This window comes from Pteropus alecto, unplaced genomic scaffold (genome assembly GCF_000325575.1).
Source record: "Pteropus alecto unplaced genomic scaffold, ASM32557v1 scaffold90, whole genome shotgun sequence".
In the NCBI taxonomy this organism is placed as follows: Eukaryota; Metazoa; Chordata; class Mammalia; order Chiroptera; family Pteropodidae; genus Pteropus; species Pteropus alecto.
Genome location: NW_006429894.1, coordinates 1,919,031 through 1,935,105, shown reverse-complemented (window position 1 = coordinate 1,935,105; position 16,075 = coordinate 1,919,031). Strand labels below are relative to the sequence as shown.

At 38.2% G+C, this 16,075-nt stretch overlaps 1 protein-coding gene across 3 annotated transcripts in view; it reads right to left on the bottom strand.

Moving 5' to 3' along the window:
- Positions 1 to 16,075, bottom strand: part of DENND1B (DENN domain containing 1B) — a 155,720-nt gene that overhangs the window by 83,399 nt on the left and 56,246 nt on the right. Inside the window, exons 4-7 of one of the 3 annotated variants that reach the window (XM_015587508.2) lie at positions 10,626 to 10,695; positions 6,708 to 6,788; positions 3,551 to 3,610; positions 2,185 to 2,238 (exon numbers count right to left, since the gene is read on the bottom strand). In XM_015587508.2, coding sequence (XP_015442994.1) covers positions 2,185 to 2,238; positions 3,551 to 3,610; positions 6,708 to 6,788; positions 10,626 to 10,695 — 265 coding nt within the window. The remainder of the gene's footprint in view (positions 1 to 2,184; positions 2,239 to 3,550; positions 3,611 to 6,707; positions 6,789 to 10,625; positions 10,696 to 16,075) is intronic. The other 2 variants (XM_015587511.2, XM_015587512.2) reach the window with 2 other exon arrangements.

The following is a 16,075-nucleotide window of genomic DNA, read 5'->3' as shown; positions in this document are numbered from 1 at the left end:
AGTACGTCCTTGAGAATCTGAGTTTTAAACAAATACTCCTGGTGATTCTCATATACCCCGAATTGCTCTGGAAAATACATCGGGGTCTTTTTGCGTGTCGATCACTCAGCAGGCAAGGTTGTCGTCTGACACCGCGAGGCTCCCAAGGATGAGAGGGCCTTAGAAGCAGGGCTCGGGTTCTTGATTAAGGAAAATCCCTTATTTATATCTCATGTCAGGCCCGCTTCATACTACAGTAACCAAATAAAATTTGGTGTTAGTCTAATCTGATTCCTTGACCTGGCACTTTAAATTTCCCCCACACGAGAACGAAATTGGGATAAGCTGTATTAATTTTGACTTCTAGATCCTCTCCTTATTTTTTTAAAAAAATTTCTGTGCTCAAACACATCAGAAAGCAATGAAATAACGAAGAGACTGCGTGAAATACGATGATAAACTGAACTGTAGTACTAGGTGGATGATGACCTACAAGGCGAAAACTTTTAGATTTCCAATTATTTCTTCAATTTCTGAGAGGTAGAACCTTTGCCAGGACACAAACTGTCGATCGTGGCAGGGCATGCAAGCCGAAGCCAAAACCATCAGCGAGCGCTGTGCATTGGCTGGGGAGGGGTCCCTTCTGTGTTTGCTCCACCTGAAGCCCACCTCGCCTTGCGGTCCAGCTCGCCATACACTTTAATGGCATTCGACAGGAATATCGCTTCTACGATCTCAAAGAAAAATGATTTCTAGATGTGTGTGGAATGATTTCTCAACACAGAACACTGCCTATGTTTATGTCCTTGCGTATTTTTTTGTTTGTTTGTTTGTTTTTGTTTTTCTTTTCCTAAACAGGACTTTTTGGAAATAAAATATCTTAATGAAGATGTAAACATGTATATTCTCAGTGGCGATTCTGCTTAAGGGTGGTTCTTTACAACTATCAAAGAAACGGCCTTTTAAAAATGTGAGCTTCGTTAAAGGAAGGTGTTACCTGTTTGGTAGCAAGTGTGAGACAGGTAAACAGAGGACAGACTGAGAGGGAGTGACTTTGACTTTGCATTATAAACTCTGACGTGAAGGGACCTGGTCTCCCAGGTCTAGGTGTGGTCAGCCAGTCCCCGGGGACGGGGCGCCTGGCCCACCACGTGCGGCCCCAGACCGCAGGGCTCCGAAGTGACCTGAGCGTTCTGATGGTCGACCCCAGGGGCACAGTAAGAGCGACCTCGTGCAGCCCTGTCATAGGAGTTATCTGGACTCCGCTGTACTAGAAACGCCATTGACCGTCTTGGTTCGATGCTAGAAACGCACAACTGTCTTCTTGGACTCTGTTCACGCATAACCCATGTGCTTTTGGAAACCAAACGCTCGGTCCGTCTGAAAACATTTTTTTGGAAGTGTAGTTGAGTTCTGAGGAACATAATAAGTAATCCTGGAAATATTTTTGTCCCTGTCGACATTTCCTTCACTTTTGACTGAATTGTTTCTACTGATTCATTTTATCTTCCCAAGGGAAGAGGGGAAAAATTACGTAAGGGAATATCTCCTTTTCACAAATTTGTCACTTCCGCTAACCCACGTACACTTCTCTACAGAATGTGAATGTGTAATAACTATTCAAACACTGAAAATATTTCTAATATGGCTATGATTAGTACTAAAATAAGATACAAACTTAGCCATTCTTATGATTTCTTGGAGCATCCTTAATGCCTTATGAAACATGTATTTCTTAAATTAGAATCCAGAAATCAAGTAGAGGACCCCTCGGCTTTGCAGAGAGATACAGGAATTGAGAAAACTATGGCCAGTTCTCCAAAGGAACTGCGCGAAACCCTCCCTGCACTCACCGCCCCCCCAACAGGGCCATCTCCTGAGGTGTCGCCTCTCCCTGAGCCAGGGGAGCTCGGGACCCGGTATCTAGGATCCTGCCGAACCACCTTAAGTGATGGAAATATTTTTTCCTCATACAATTTTCCTTATCGACACCCAGATATTAAGGGGGGTGCGGGAGGGCTAAAGCAGCAGATATATTAACAAGAAAAAGAGATAATACCATTATTCTTTTTTCCTTATTTCGCACACACACAGATAGTTACGATGTGTTCTAGTTCTCTATACAGGGATCCTTAAACGGTGAGAGCAAAGTCAGTAAAATTCATGGTAGGAATCGAATAAAAAACAGACAAACGGAAAACTTACACTCTCTGGTATCGTTGGGAGTCCGGACACATCCGGGGCGATGAAGCAGGAGTGCTGAGCGACAGAAATAAGTCACGTAAGGAAAGGGGATCCATGTGACGGCCTCACACAAGACGCGCGATGAAGACGAGAAGCAGCACGTGGGGACCGTGTTAGCAAATGCCGGGGGCGGATGCGCAGGATTTGTCGAATTTGAGATTTTTTTTTTTAATGAGATGGCAGATTTATATGAGATGTAACAATAACCCTTCCAGACAAAGCATTAAGTGGTTAAACATATTTCATTTCACAATTGAAATTAAAGTCCTAGAAAAAGTTTTAAGACAAAAAAGGACGTTACAGCCATCTGCCTGTCTATCTATCTATCTAGGGACACACATACATAAAAATATATAAATGTATAGATTTATTTTTATAGATATTTATATTTTAAAAAAAACAGTTAGAGACTGGAAAAATAAGGCTTGCTTACTCAAGATTATATCAAAATTTATTAGGATTCCTGACTTTCTACGGCAAGTGACAAGCAATTTCTCTCGGACACGTCAGCCACTGTATCATTCAGAAAGCAGCAATAGAACATGATTTTTAACTATTTAGAATTTCTTAAAAATGTAACTACTCTTCTCAAATATGATCTTCATACACCCACGAAACCAATGTTAATCAGCTCTGATAATATTCCCAGATATTCTGATAATACAGAGGTTCCTGGAGATATTGGCATAAAAAGTTTACTGTGCATGCCAGCACGCTTTTCATAATGCTCCCAAATATTACCACCCACGATCAGAGCACAGCCACATCACCAAAATTGTTTTATTTTCTGTTCATATTAATTTCCAAAATTATTTCACTGCCTTAATCACACAAAGACATAATTTAATACTGTCTTATAATTGAAGGTTAGAAAAGAAACTGCATTTGAGCCACTATTAAACATAGCCGAACGAGTCAGAACAAGGCTGGTTAACACAGTCATAACGTGGAATTTTTCCAGGGTACAAGAACAATATGAGATAAATCACAAGGTCTCAGGAGACCTAGTGACTAAAAAAAAAAAAAAAAGTGACAGCAGCGTCATGCACTTCACCGTCAGCCCTGCTAAGAATGGAGACTATGTGGAGTAGATTTGGTCTCTATTAGCGACTTCATTTTAAGGGCTTTTAATAGCACAGTATTTAATAAAACTAGGCTTTAAAAAATAGTATAAACAGAAAATACACTCCCAATGATTAATTTTCTTAAAAGAGACAAATTTGCTATTTCCCAAAGGACTGGAGAGAGTCTTACAGACACAGTGAAAAAAGTGATTATTTTCCCAATTTAACAGTGATTTTTAGAAGCCAACGCCCTTTTAACTCACCGATGCTAGGAAGGGCTGATCTTTCAAAACTTGTTCACTGGCAATAAATATCTCTTGGTTCTTACAACACATGAGAGAAAAAACGGATATTTTACTTTCACGGGGGAAGTTTACACCACAATTCGCTGTGTGTTTGAGACAAACCCACATAGCTACATTCTTCACTGAAAATACTTGAATAACATTAATTATGAATGTTATTTTAAATGTTGATCTGATAGTTTTAGGTTAGAAAAAGCTCAAAGTATTTTCATTCCTGACTGAGAGCACCAGATGCTGTGGGTATTCAAAGATTTTGAAATACAGTTTCAAACTAATCATTTATAGTGGATATTGATTTTTCGCAAAATCTCCGTGATAAGTCTACTGGCTATAACATCTAGTCTTGAAAAACCCATGTGCCAGGACATTCGTGAAATAAGAAATTGTAAGAAAATCACAGTGGTTTCTCAAGGCTTGTCACATTTTTTCTAATTCTAATTCTGCAAACGAACAAAATAAATTTCATTCCACTTGAGGAGAAACAAAATTCCTAATTCACAAAGCTAAAACCTCCACCAGTAATTGAAGATAAGTGTTTTAATCCCAACTTTGCCACTCTTAACAGCATAATGCCAGGCTCATTATTTTAGTAATCTGTCCTTAAAATGTAATGAAATTACAAAATGGACTTTACACAAAGTGAAGGCAATGTTTATCGACAACTGAATTCACCATCGCTTCAGATATTATATTGAGAATATAAATATGAAAGATAGCAGTGAATACAGATTCGAAAGCTTACAATTTAAATATAACTTCATACATAGAAACAGAACATAGTCACTCAAATTCCTTTAACAAGCTTATTTCAACTGCAATAAAAATATCTTCTCCATATAAAATGAAACTTCGATTCACTAACAACTAACATGGAGTCGCTTTCCATGGTATCTCTAGATATATCATTTCATGTAATTCCTCCGACAACTTTCTCAAAAATCGACCCTCGTGACTTCTTCGGTGGAGAAAAGGGATCTTAAAAGGAGATTTACTCTTTGCCTAACTTCACATACTAAATGACCGTGAGTTAAAATACTCTAGTCGTAGGTACTAAGGGGCCTAAAAGTCTTCAATTTATGGTTATTATTGATAAACGGGAAGCGTTTCAATATCCGGTATTCTTGAAATGTATTTTTGTTAACACATGGATTCCTGAACAAATATGATACTCAAATTTAAAGAATATTACTCTTGGACTTCTCCTTAACACCCTACAATAGCTCTGTTATCTTAGCACCTGTATCTCTTTAACCCTTTAAGGCACTGTTAGAATCACCTGTACATACCACTCTTTCGAAGAAAGATTCTTATTTTCGAAACATTCGGAGCTTTGCTTCGTCCTCCCTGACGTTTTTCCCTGGCATTTCTACTTCATTCTCACTCACCGTAACCCTCGTGTTCCTTTGGCTTCACTAACTGACAAATCTAAGTTTCTTCTTAACCGTTTCTTCCCTGATTCTTTCGCTCAATCTGCTTCTTTCTTCCATACAGCGTATTTGGGCCTCGGCCTCTCCTCTGTCCTCTCTATAGTCCGCCCTGTAAGTAGCTCAATTATACCCGCAACCTTGTCTGCAGATGACTTCGGAATTTGGGTTAAAAATTTCCAGGTTATCCTTAGCTTTCCTGTCCCCGAGATCCAAATGACAACATGTGTCTGCTGCAGCCGTGTGCAAAGAGAGGATCCAGGCGTAAAGGAGCAGAAGTCACAGGAATAAGGGACATTTTAAACTGTGAACACGAGAGAAAGTTTCACAGAGGTGGGAACTGAGCTAGTTCTAGACTAAGGACGGCTAGTCTACAAAGAGGCTATTTTTAAAAAAGGGAGGTATGTCAGTCTGATATTCGTTCGAGATGAACAAAACCGTGGGACCGCAGCGGAGAATCCGTTTAGGGGAAAAAGTGAGACCAAAAAAAAAAATAATAAGAAGTTGAATCGAGGCTGAGAAGTAGATGGTCCTGAAAACCTGGCCAAAAACTTGGACAAATTCTATAGAAAACGGAGCTAGTAAAGGTTTTCAGCGGAGAACTTTACAGTTTCAGGAAGTTTAACCTGACAGCCTTCTGGAGAAAGTACTGGAAGGAGACTGGGCAGTTTGAAACGCTGAGGACCTGAACTAGGATGCTGGCAGGGCAACGCAGAGAACAGAATACTGCGAGCCAACGCCATTCTTAAACAAAATCGCGGGGAAAATTTAGCAGAGAATGTTATTATCGAGAGAAAAAACGTAATAAGGCTAACGGTTTCCTTATCTTGAAAAAAAAAAAGCAAAAGATTTATTATATACATTTCAAGTTACTTTTTCTTTAAATTTCACTTGCATCGTTATATATTTTTCTTCCTTATTGGGACGGTTTACTATTATTCTGGAAGAACCAAAACCGATATAAATAAAGTTTAACACTCGATTTGGTATGCCAAATTAATGAAAAATACTAATGAAAACATCCGTATTTTGTGGTGATTAATTTTGAACTTTTACAAAACCTTCCAAAATACTAGTTTGTTTTTAGAAATAGACGCACAGTCCATTTAAAGCTTCAGTAGTCAACACTCTGCACCACTGCGGATTGACTGCTCTGACCAACTTCAACCATGTTTCCAACATTTGGTGATAATGCCAGAAGACGTATAAAGTATACAGAAAGAATAGGTTTTCACCTGGAATTTTTATCATATATAGTTAGTTATCTTTATATGCTGTATTTTCGATTCTTATCACATACTGTTCTCATTTTATGAGAGGTATTTTTTATGTGTTTTTTTTGGGGGGGAGGGAAGGTGCTTATGTGTATATGTGTATTTCCTTATGATGGATAGATTTCGCCTGAACATCACTGTTCCTCACAATCAAAATATTCTCACAGATTTGGTTAGTTTTAGCGTATAACAACAACAACAAAAATCTGTGCATTAACAACTGTCGAAGTACACATCCAACATATCACATTACGAGAGTTAAAGCATGTCAGACAGGCTGGGTGTTATGATCCTCAGTGTTATGTAACATCGGCTTCTGCATGGAGGTTTACCTGGGGACACGGGTGACTTGGCAGAGTTCCCTGGAGGTGCACGTGCTCTTCAATGAGAAACATCAATTACTGACGGAATACTTACCACACTCAAATTGACGGGAGTGTTGGCCTTTGGTACTGGGTGGTTGTAGAGTGTTTGGAGAGTTACATTCAAATCGTTTTCCTACAGTGAACAAAAACAAAAATTAAAAAAAAAAAAAAAACAGTAAATTTTATAAATGAAATCCGTATTAAGCAAATCGGATTAAAACTATTTGATAAAATCAGGCACTGTGCCTTTTCATTCCAGATGTGTTTTATAGAACTACTTTCCACAGGAATGTCTCGAATACCTAAAATTGAAATATTTACATCGAATAAATATAGAAAAGATATTCATATCTCTTGATCCAGAAAGAATAATAGCAATATTTATATTTAGTAGAAATAGGCATTTGCCGAAACTTAATTATCATAAAACACACTGATGCCGTGGAAAGAAATTATTTAAATAATTAAGTCCAAGAAGAACAATAGTATTGTGTCAAAACAGCACTGTGCTCTGCACCGGATCACCGAAAGCTTCCATCCTGCATTTTCATTTTAAAATCTCCAACCTAATGTTTAAGGAATAGATGCAGTCGAAGTGAGATTATTGTACTAAGATGCAACACAGAGGTAATTCTCAAGATTTTTTTCAGGAGCTACCGATCACTACTCGACCCACAATAAGAGGGATTAAATAAAATATAGCACACGCCTACTTCACAGGATTCGTCTAACAACAAAGTACCTTGATGTTACACACTCACTTTTTCTGAATCACACACACAAATCCAGTAATAAATATCTGAAGGTGGCTTTTTATATACATAGATATTTTTATTCTCTCTTAAAATGTTCAAGTTGGGAGAATAAACCAAAGGAAAGGCGATCGTTCAAGGAAGGTAATAACTAATTTTCAGGGATTTGGGTACGAGACGCGTGACTTCGTACAATTACTCTTGTAACTTGACTATCAAATCTCTATAAATGCTGGCAAAAGTGAGCACTCAAAACTGCCTATTTGAAATTCTCTTTAGAATGACCTAAAAAGAAAGACTATAAAGAATTTATCTCTCGATCATTTAAACAACAAACTATACCACAGAATATTCTGGACGGCATGGATGCTCTGTCCATAGAAAATTCCTATGGCTACGTGGATTTCGTAAAATTCTAGCTTTTAAAAATCCTTTGCACTTGCCCGATGTAGATCACATAAAGACAGCTTAAATTATAAAATCTCAATATCAATCTCAATGACCTGTGGCACTGGATTAAAAATGAAAAGTAAAAAAATAACAAAATCGCAGGTTAATTTTTGGTTTTCTAAGAATACTGAGTACTTATAATAATATTTCTGATAATAAGGAACACAAATGTAGTCTTCTTATTTCCTCTTCTCAGGAAATCGAAACTAGATGGATTTGCTCAAAGTATTTTCTTTTATATATTTCAGTATGACTGGTGGTCTCAGGAACATATAATAGGTACACGAGTACTAATTTATCAGAAAGCGTTTCTAAAGGTAAAAGTATTCAAAATTTGGACAATTCATACAATTAAGTTTGGTTCCACATGTACACTTACAAAAACAAAGAACAAGACATTATCATGAAATAGAATTCTGGTTTTGAGTTTTCCTTTAAACAACTAAATACTTTTATTTCCAGTTATTAGGAAAATGAACATATAACTTGAATATAAAATTGTTCAAGTGTAAAATGACTTTTTAATGAATACTTCACAGAATGAAGCACCTCAATTATAGTGAGGGAAATATGTACACTAGCGTGCACACAAACACTTAGACTTTTGACAAACACGAGAAGCTTGCTATGACATTATAATAATGAAATTTGATTGCCAAATTAGAAGGTTGCTCACTAGGAGAGTGAAAAGTAAGTCTTAATTTATTAATTATACGGTTAAATTCTCTTTAATAAAAAGTATCTGGAATAATATTTGTGCTGAATTTCGGTTTGTTTTTAAAGATGTTTACATCGAATCTTAAAAGATGAGCGTTCCACCCGTAATCACGAGGGGGTGACCCGTGATCTTGAAAGACAACTATGTAGAGTTACGTTCAGAGAAACTGAAGTAGCTCGGAATAATTGGGTGGCACATCATGTGTAGGAGAGTGGCAGCAGGTTATCCAGTAAAGAATATCGGAAGCCAGATCGCGAGGCTTCTTGTGTGTCCGGCTGCACACAAGTTTAGATTTTATTCTAAGGAGAAAAGGGGTCTATCGAGAGGGTGGTTCAGTAGAATGACATAATCGGGTTTGAGAAAGATCGTTCTCGAAGATGAGGATCTGATGGCACTTACAGCTCAGAGAGCGTATGAAATGCTTAGAAACAGTATCTAGAGAGGAGGGAAGAAAACTAAATATAACACAAGAACACCAAAATTCTAGGTGTAGAGAAAAACAGGTCAAAAAAAAGAGACTGAAGATACAGCTAAAAACAAAGAAAAAACAATGTCAGGACAACCCAAACAAGTACAACCTCAAGAGCGAGGGATCATCAAATGAGAATTTACGCAGATAACCAGAGAATGAAAAATATACTCGGAAAACCTGAAAGCAACAATAAGCGATCATTAAAGATTAAAAAAAAAATCTTTAATTTGAGTAAAATGACATTAAATAGCATAGCTAATATTCTAGTAAATTAGTCCTTGTTAAAACATCAAAGAATGATTAAAGGGAAAAATTACGAATTATCATCCCGGAGAAGTTCATTAATTCAAAAGCAAACTACAGTTTTTGTTTGTTTTAATTTGAAGAAAGAAAAGCATAAAGACATAAAAAAATGTGAGAGCTAAAACCCTAAAATTCTTAGAAGAAAACATATGGGAAGGCTTCATCACATTGGATTTGGAAATTAATTTTTGACATCACACTAAAAGCACAAGCAATAAAAGAAAAAATACATAAACTGGACTTCTTCAACATTAAAAACTTCTGTGCATCAAAGAACACTACCATCGAAGCAGAAAGACAACCCACGAATAGGAGAAAATATTTGCAAATCGTACATTGGATAAGGGATTAGTACCTGAATATATAAAGAATTCTTCTTCAACACAACAAAACACAATTTAAAAAAACAGGCAAAGGACTTGAATGGATATTTCGTCCAAGAAGATATACAAATAACCGACAAGCACACAGAAAGACTCTACATCATTAATCATTAGGGAAACGCAAATCAAAACCACAATCATATACCACTTCGCACCCATTGGGATGGTTGTTATCAAAACAAAGCAAAAACAGAAAATAATGAGAGTTGGGGAGGATGCGGGGAAAATGAAACCCTGGGTGATGTTGGTGGGAATGTAAAATGATTCAACTCCCAGGCAACGTCTTGATGATTCTACGAAAGACTAAACATCGAATCATCACCTTATTCAACAATTCTACTTCTGAGTATATACTCAAAAGAACTGAAGGCAGGGACTCAGCCAGCTATTTCTCTGCCTACATTCGTAGCAGCATTGTTCACAGTAGCCAAAAGCTGGAAGCCACCCAGGTGTCCACCTGCTGGTGAACGAGTGAGCGAAATGTGGTGCGTACACGCAGTGGGATACAGTCATCACTGACAAGGCAGGAAATTCTGATGCGTGCTACACACTGGATGAACCTTGAAAACACGCGAAGATAAAATAGCCAGTCGCAGAAGGACAAACGTCATATGATTCTGTTCCTCCCAGGAACAGTCATACTCATCCAGAGAAAGGACAATGGCTGTTGTCCGGGACTCGGGGAGGGAAAATGGGGGGTTATTATTTGATGGGTGCAGTTTCAGTTTGGGAAGATGAGAAAGGTCTAGAGGTAAGAGGGTCGATGGCTGCAGAACAATGTGACTGTACTTACCGACTCAGAACTGTGCGCGCAAATATGGTTTACATGGCGAGTTTTACGTAACGTGTATTTTAGCACAATAAAAAAAATGATGGAAAAAACATAGCTTACCAGTTCCTTAGTCAAGTAATCTGCTAGCGTATTCAGAAGCTTGTAATATACCTCAAACCATGGCAGGTAACTGTAAAAAAATAATAATAACTTAAATATAAACACACACATATATAATTTAGATCCAAAAAGCACAATGATGAAATAAACAAATTGATGCTATTTCCAACAGCTTGATCCTGGAAGGCAGAAAAGAATTATATCTGTGTTCTCTTTATTGTTAACAGTAAAACTTTACATACTATCTATTATTAGTTTTCATGACATAGTCAGAATCCAAACTTGTATTATAAAGGTTATTTCTTACACACTTCTATTTTATGTTGGCAGTATCTAAAATTCCTTAGTCCTGTTACAGGATATGTAGGGTATGAACGCATCAGAAGCTAATTTATACAGAACACACTTCTATTTTATGTTGGCAGTATCTAAAATTTCTTAGTCCTGTTACAGGGTATGAACGCATCAGAAGCTAATTTATACAGTTAAGTGTCATTTATCTGTCAGATTAGGTACTTGTTTTTGAAAATAAACAAACTTACTAATTAACTAACTGCTAAACACTTACTTTTGCAAATGTTGAAGAATACTTTCCAAAATTAAACGGTTCTCCTTTGTGCTAGGGATTTTGGTTTCTGTGTCATTACGACTGTTTTTTATAACCTGCAAGAATGCGAGCTCTCCCTGCACTTCATGCTGGTACCAGGCTCTACACAGGATATGCTGCCACATCATCGTCTCATTATTAAATTCAACATTCGATTCTATTACGTTTAGAGCCGTGTTAGATGCTGACGTCCGCTGATGTGACATTATTTTTTTTAAAAAGACTATCACACCACGGTTTACGCTCATGAGGGTTTCCTCATGGCCGTATCTGAGGCTCCGTCTCGCTTTGCTGTTTCTATTCGGGCCGTAGGCGTTACTCGCCAGTTCTATGCCCGTCGAGAGAGTGGAGAGTCGAAGCTGAGAATCGGAGACTCTACGTGTCAAAATAATTGGAAGGATGGGGAATAAAACTTCTTAAGCAGCAACTTTACGTGTGAAAATGTGCTAGGAACTTTACACGTGGCATCTCGTTTAATTCTGATAATAGTGCTGAGATGTACATTTGACCAAACTAAGGTAAAAGAGCTTATCCGAAGTCCCCAAGCTACCAAATGACAAGCTTGGGATTAGAACGGAGCAAGATGACTGAGCAACATATGCCCAGGGTCTGCCGCAGATGCGCCCCCCGCCCCCAATGCAGTCATTTATTTCTAGAATACCTAGGCTTTGAATAAACGTGTCCAATGGCCAGGCGTCATTCAGGCAGCTGAACCGATGGTGACGAAATTCGTTCTGGTTTAATCTTACATCATCCTACTTGTAATTTCTTTCCGCCGAAGCAAATTCTATCTCCCCAAATTTGTTTAACTAATTAATGTCCAAAGCACTGTCTTTCTGCCTTTTAGATTATATTTTGTTCATGTGGGCAAATTTCTGTTGAATCTGATGCTTTTGTCTGCAGAGGTAATCCTTTGCAACTATAGGTTTTAGTACTGCTCCTGTGTTGATCACTGGGGATAAAAATTTTGCAAAGGAATGGCCTGCGACATGGTGCAAGATCCCTCCCGAAATAACATAAAGCTGTTTATCGACGACCTACGTCTGGTATTTTAGCCAATAAGAAGACGGCATTATCTACTCTCTAGGCACTTTTTCTCTCTATATAATTCGTTCATGAGAGAGAGTGGGGCAGACTCTTCCAAATTCCCACGGTGGCACCGCCCGAATCCAGAAGTCCTGGCACCACCGAGAACTGAGTTGGTCACACACACGTGGTCTCTGTGAACACGGGCCGCCTCTTGGTGATAACTCGCTCCTTTGTGAGAGGACCCATCATGCCATGCCATGTTTAAAATTAAAACGTCACCGACATCAAATTGTAACTGCTCTGTGACCTGGTCATGTCGAGGATGCGGGGACACTTCCTGTTGCAAACGATCAACAGAACAGAGAGCGGAGAGGCAAACGGCCACGTCACGCTGTATCCGGCCTACAGACATATTCTGTCTGGTCAACACCATTGCTGCCAACTTCTAAATCTCAGATCATTCACTTAAAAATTTGGGTTTTTTAAAAATCAAAAGAACTGGCAATACCGGTCACACATTTTCCACTTTGCAATAAATAGCTAGCTAGGGCTGTGTAATGGCTTCCTATCTTTGAACGTGGCGTGTGCTATTGGAATCACCAGACTCACCCGAACTTCCTACTGTCTGACACCTAACCTGCTTATCTCACTTGAGTTCCCGACCTGATCACTGTAGGTAATAGAATTAATTCACAACTACTCCACAGGAAGTCCTGCTTACCTTTTATATGACCAAAAAAAAAAAAAAAAATGGTCCAGGGCACACAAAGTAGCCAATAATTCAAATACTTTCACAAGATTCCACTGCAAACTTGAAAGAAAAAATGTGTGTTCAAAATAACATGCACACAAAAAAAATAGATTATAAATTACATAAGCTCACCTCACTCGGGTGAGAAATGCTATTCTCATGTTTTTATTTTTGTGCTTGCTTAAATAACTTTCAAACACTATATGTTCAGTGTCATTAATTTTTAATTAACAGATAAACTCAAACTGATTATCAATAAGCAAAAATATCTTTCACTAAATTTTATAGTCTCAAAGATAGTCAAAATCTGTTTCTTATAACCAAACGCGAAAATCCTATAAAGCTCAAAGAAATGTATTCAACATTTTATGTTGACGGAACAAGGCATTTTACTTGAATTTCATAAAACTGAAAACGTAATTTCTTTACCAAAAAATAACTGTGACTCTCATAGTTTTGTAAACATATAAATATAAAACAATACATTAGAACCCGTTATTTTCAAACGAAAGGCCGGAAAGTCTTCAAAGGTTAGTCGTTAAGATCATTTCCTCGACTTTTCATAAAGACATACGGCAAAAGACGGATGGATCTAGAAAGTTGTGAGTCCCTCTGAGACTTCCCCCACACTTATGTTTCCACTACAGAGCTGATCAAACTTTTACATTCAAAAGTCAAAGGTTAAATAAAGGAAAGGAAACGTTTTTTGTCAAACCGTCAGGTGACCACTAACAGTCGGAGCGAACAGCAGGAACCTAACTTAGAATAATCAAATGAAACGGAGGAAACTGCCTTTCCACAGCAAAGTGCCTAATGTCTAGGGGCTGTTTTTCTGTCTGGAAAATTGACACAAAATGTGTAAAATTGAAACATTCTGCTTCTCAGGGATTTGCCCAAAGGAAGAGGGTGAGAGCTTCAAGTGTGGTATGAGTTAACGGCGGCCGGGGAGCAGAGTGGGGGGGACTACAAAGGCCCTAATATCACTCTGTCTTCCTTGTTAGGGTGTTCCGTTTTGAACGCTTGGTGACAATTTTATAGTCGTACAATGATGTTAATCAAATTAGGGGGAAAAAGTTATTTCTTGTATTTTTGCTAGCATATGAAAGCAATTCTAAATATAAACAATGGCAAGGTTTAAACTAGTCATCTCTTAGGATGTTTTTTGAAATCTCGTTCAACTAGGATCGATGTGTCCCAGAAACAGCTAAAGCATACAACAGTGGCTGAAAATCCGAAATTAAAAATCGACTTTTATATGAAATCAACCTAAATGCTCACGTTTCTTCTAAAAAGTGAACGAAACGGACAGAAATCAAATGTACGTACTTTAAAGTCTTATAAAAAAAGCATAAATCCAGGAGGAAAAGAACACCTGGTTTGTATAGGATCGTGTGCAAATTTTCTAGCTTAGAACTCCTAAGTAAATATAAATTACTTTCGAGCTTTATCATCACGTCATCCAGGAATGGAGAAAAAGCTTTATACACAAATGTTCTAGCTCAGAACTGGAGGGAAGCCAGTACTCTGTGTGTGTGTGTGTGTGTGTGTGTGTGTGTGTGTGTGTACGCTGAGAGGGGGAGGGGAGGGAGAGAGGGAAGCATGCTAGCAATTGTGGATCTAGGTGATGTGTATACAAGAGCTCACTCTACTATTCTTGAAACTTTTTGGTAAATTTGATTTTTTTTTTAATAAAAACACTTAAACATTCATAAAGGAATATTCGAAAGCACATCCTGCTTTGGTCTTTCTCTGAGTGCAAGGCTGTCTTGAGCAGAGTGCATAAGGTTAGACTTCTCTTTAAACGCCAGCTTTTGAACTTTCAGCATGAAACACAATAAAAGCAGCCCTCCCTGCCCGTCTCCCCCACTGCCCAGCCGACCGGCTTCAAATGAGAAGGATCAACCCACAGTTTGGAGCATAATTCTCTTCTGGATAAAACGCGTGCTTCAAATACAATTATTTATCCAGATGAAAAAGCTGCGTCTGAGAGCAGAATGGAGGCACATCCATTCCGTTATTTTATCCTAGTAGTAATAAAAGAGGTAAACATTTATTTTTTCATAGAGATTGAAAACCTGTCTCCAACTCCAACAAATGTTTTGAGTAAACGTACAGCTCAACCCTCCAGAGCGATACAAACGTAGCTAAACAGCGAATGGTCAGTGTAGACGTCAGTTCTACACCAACGTTTTCTCTGCGATACACTGCTTCTGAAACGTTTTTTTTCCTGTGAACGTTTCCAGAGAATCAAGCTTGACCGACATCATGTTTCAAATCACAGCACAGACTCGTTTTATGGAAGCTGGGTTTCTAATCCTTAGCGCCCTTCCTTCTCCAAGGCCAGCAACTCACATCTCGGGCGTACGAGCAGGAAGGACCCTCTTAACTAACGAGTCAGATGACACAAGGGATTGCGGTGGGACAGATGGGACTTGGTGACAAACTGGCAGACTCAGGACACAGCTAAAAGCCGCTGCTGCGTTCCAGCATCTCGCTGCTACTGGGAAGCGCAAGGACGTGAATGTTATGCGAGATTTCACTAAAATGCAAAAGGTTAGAAATAGCTTCTAAAACGTGTAAAACACCTCTAAACGCTTCTGCCCAGAATCGCCAGTTTGCAGCCTTTCAGCGGCAATTCAGAAATCTAAGTGCTGGGTCAGTGACAGGAAAGAGCATATGTTAATTTGAGTTATTTGTATCCTATTTAACACGCGAAGCGTATGGGATTTGAACTCCTATCTTAATATTTAAGTTATCAAAAGTAAACACAGAAAAACTAATCCTTAAAAAAGCCAATTCTTTCGGGAAGAATTCTAATGTTACTGGTAGAATCTTTCAACTTATTCGATAATGTATGTGGAAAGTAAATAAAATTATTTTTCGACTTCCTTGGATTTAGAGAAAACAAATAAGAAAAAAAATTATAAGCCTATACGTAAGCAGAGGAGCATAAATAAGTACAAAAGACAGTCTCCTGTGCAAACTTTTTTTTAAACTACAAATACTCACCTAAGGATGCACAAGCAGATTTTGCCTCCCGATGTGAGGCTGCAGAACCCAAAC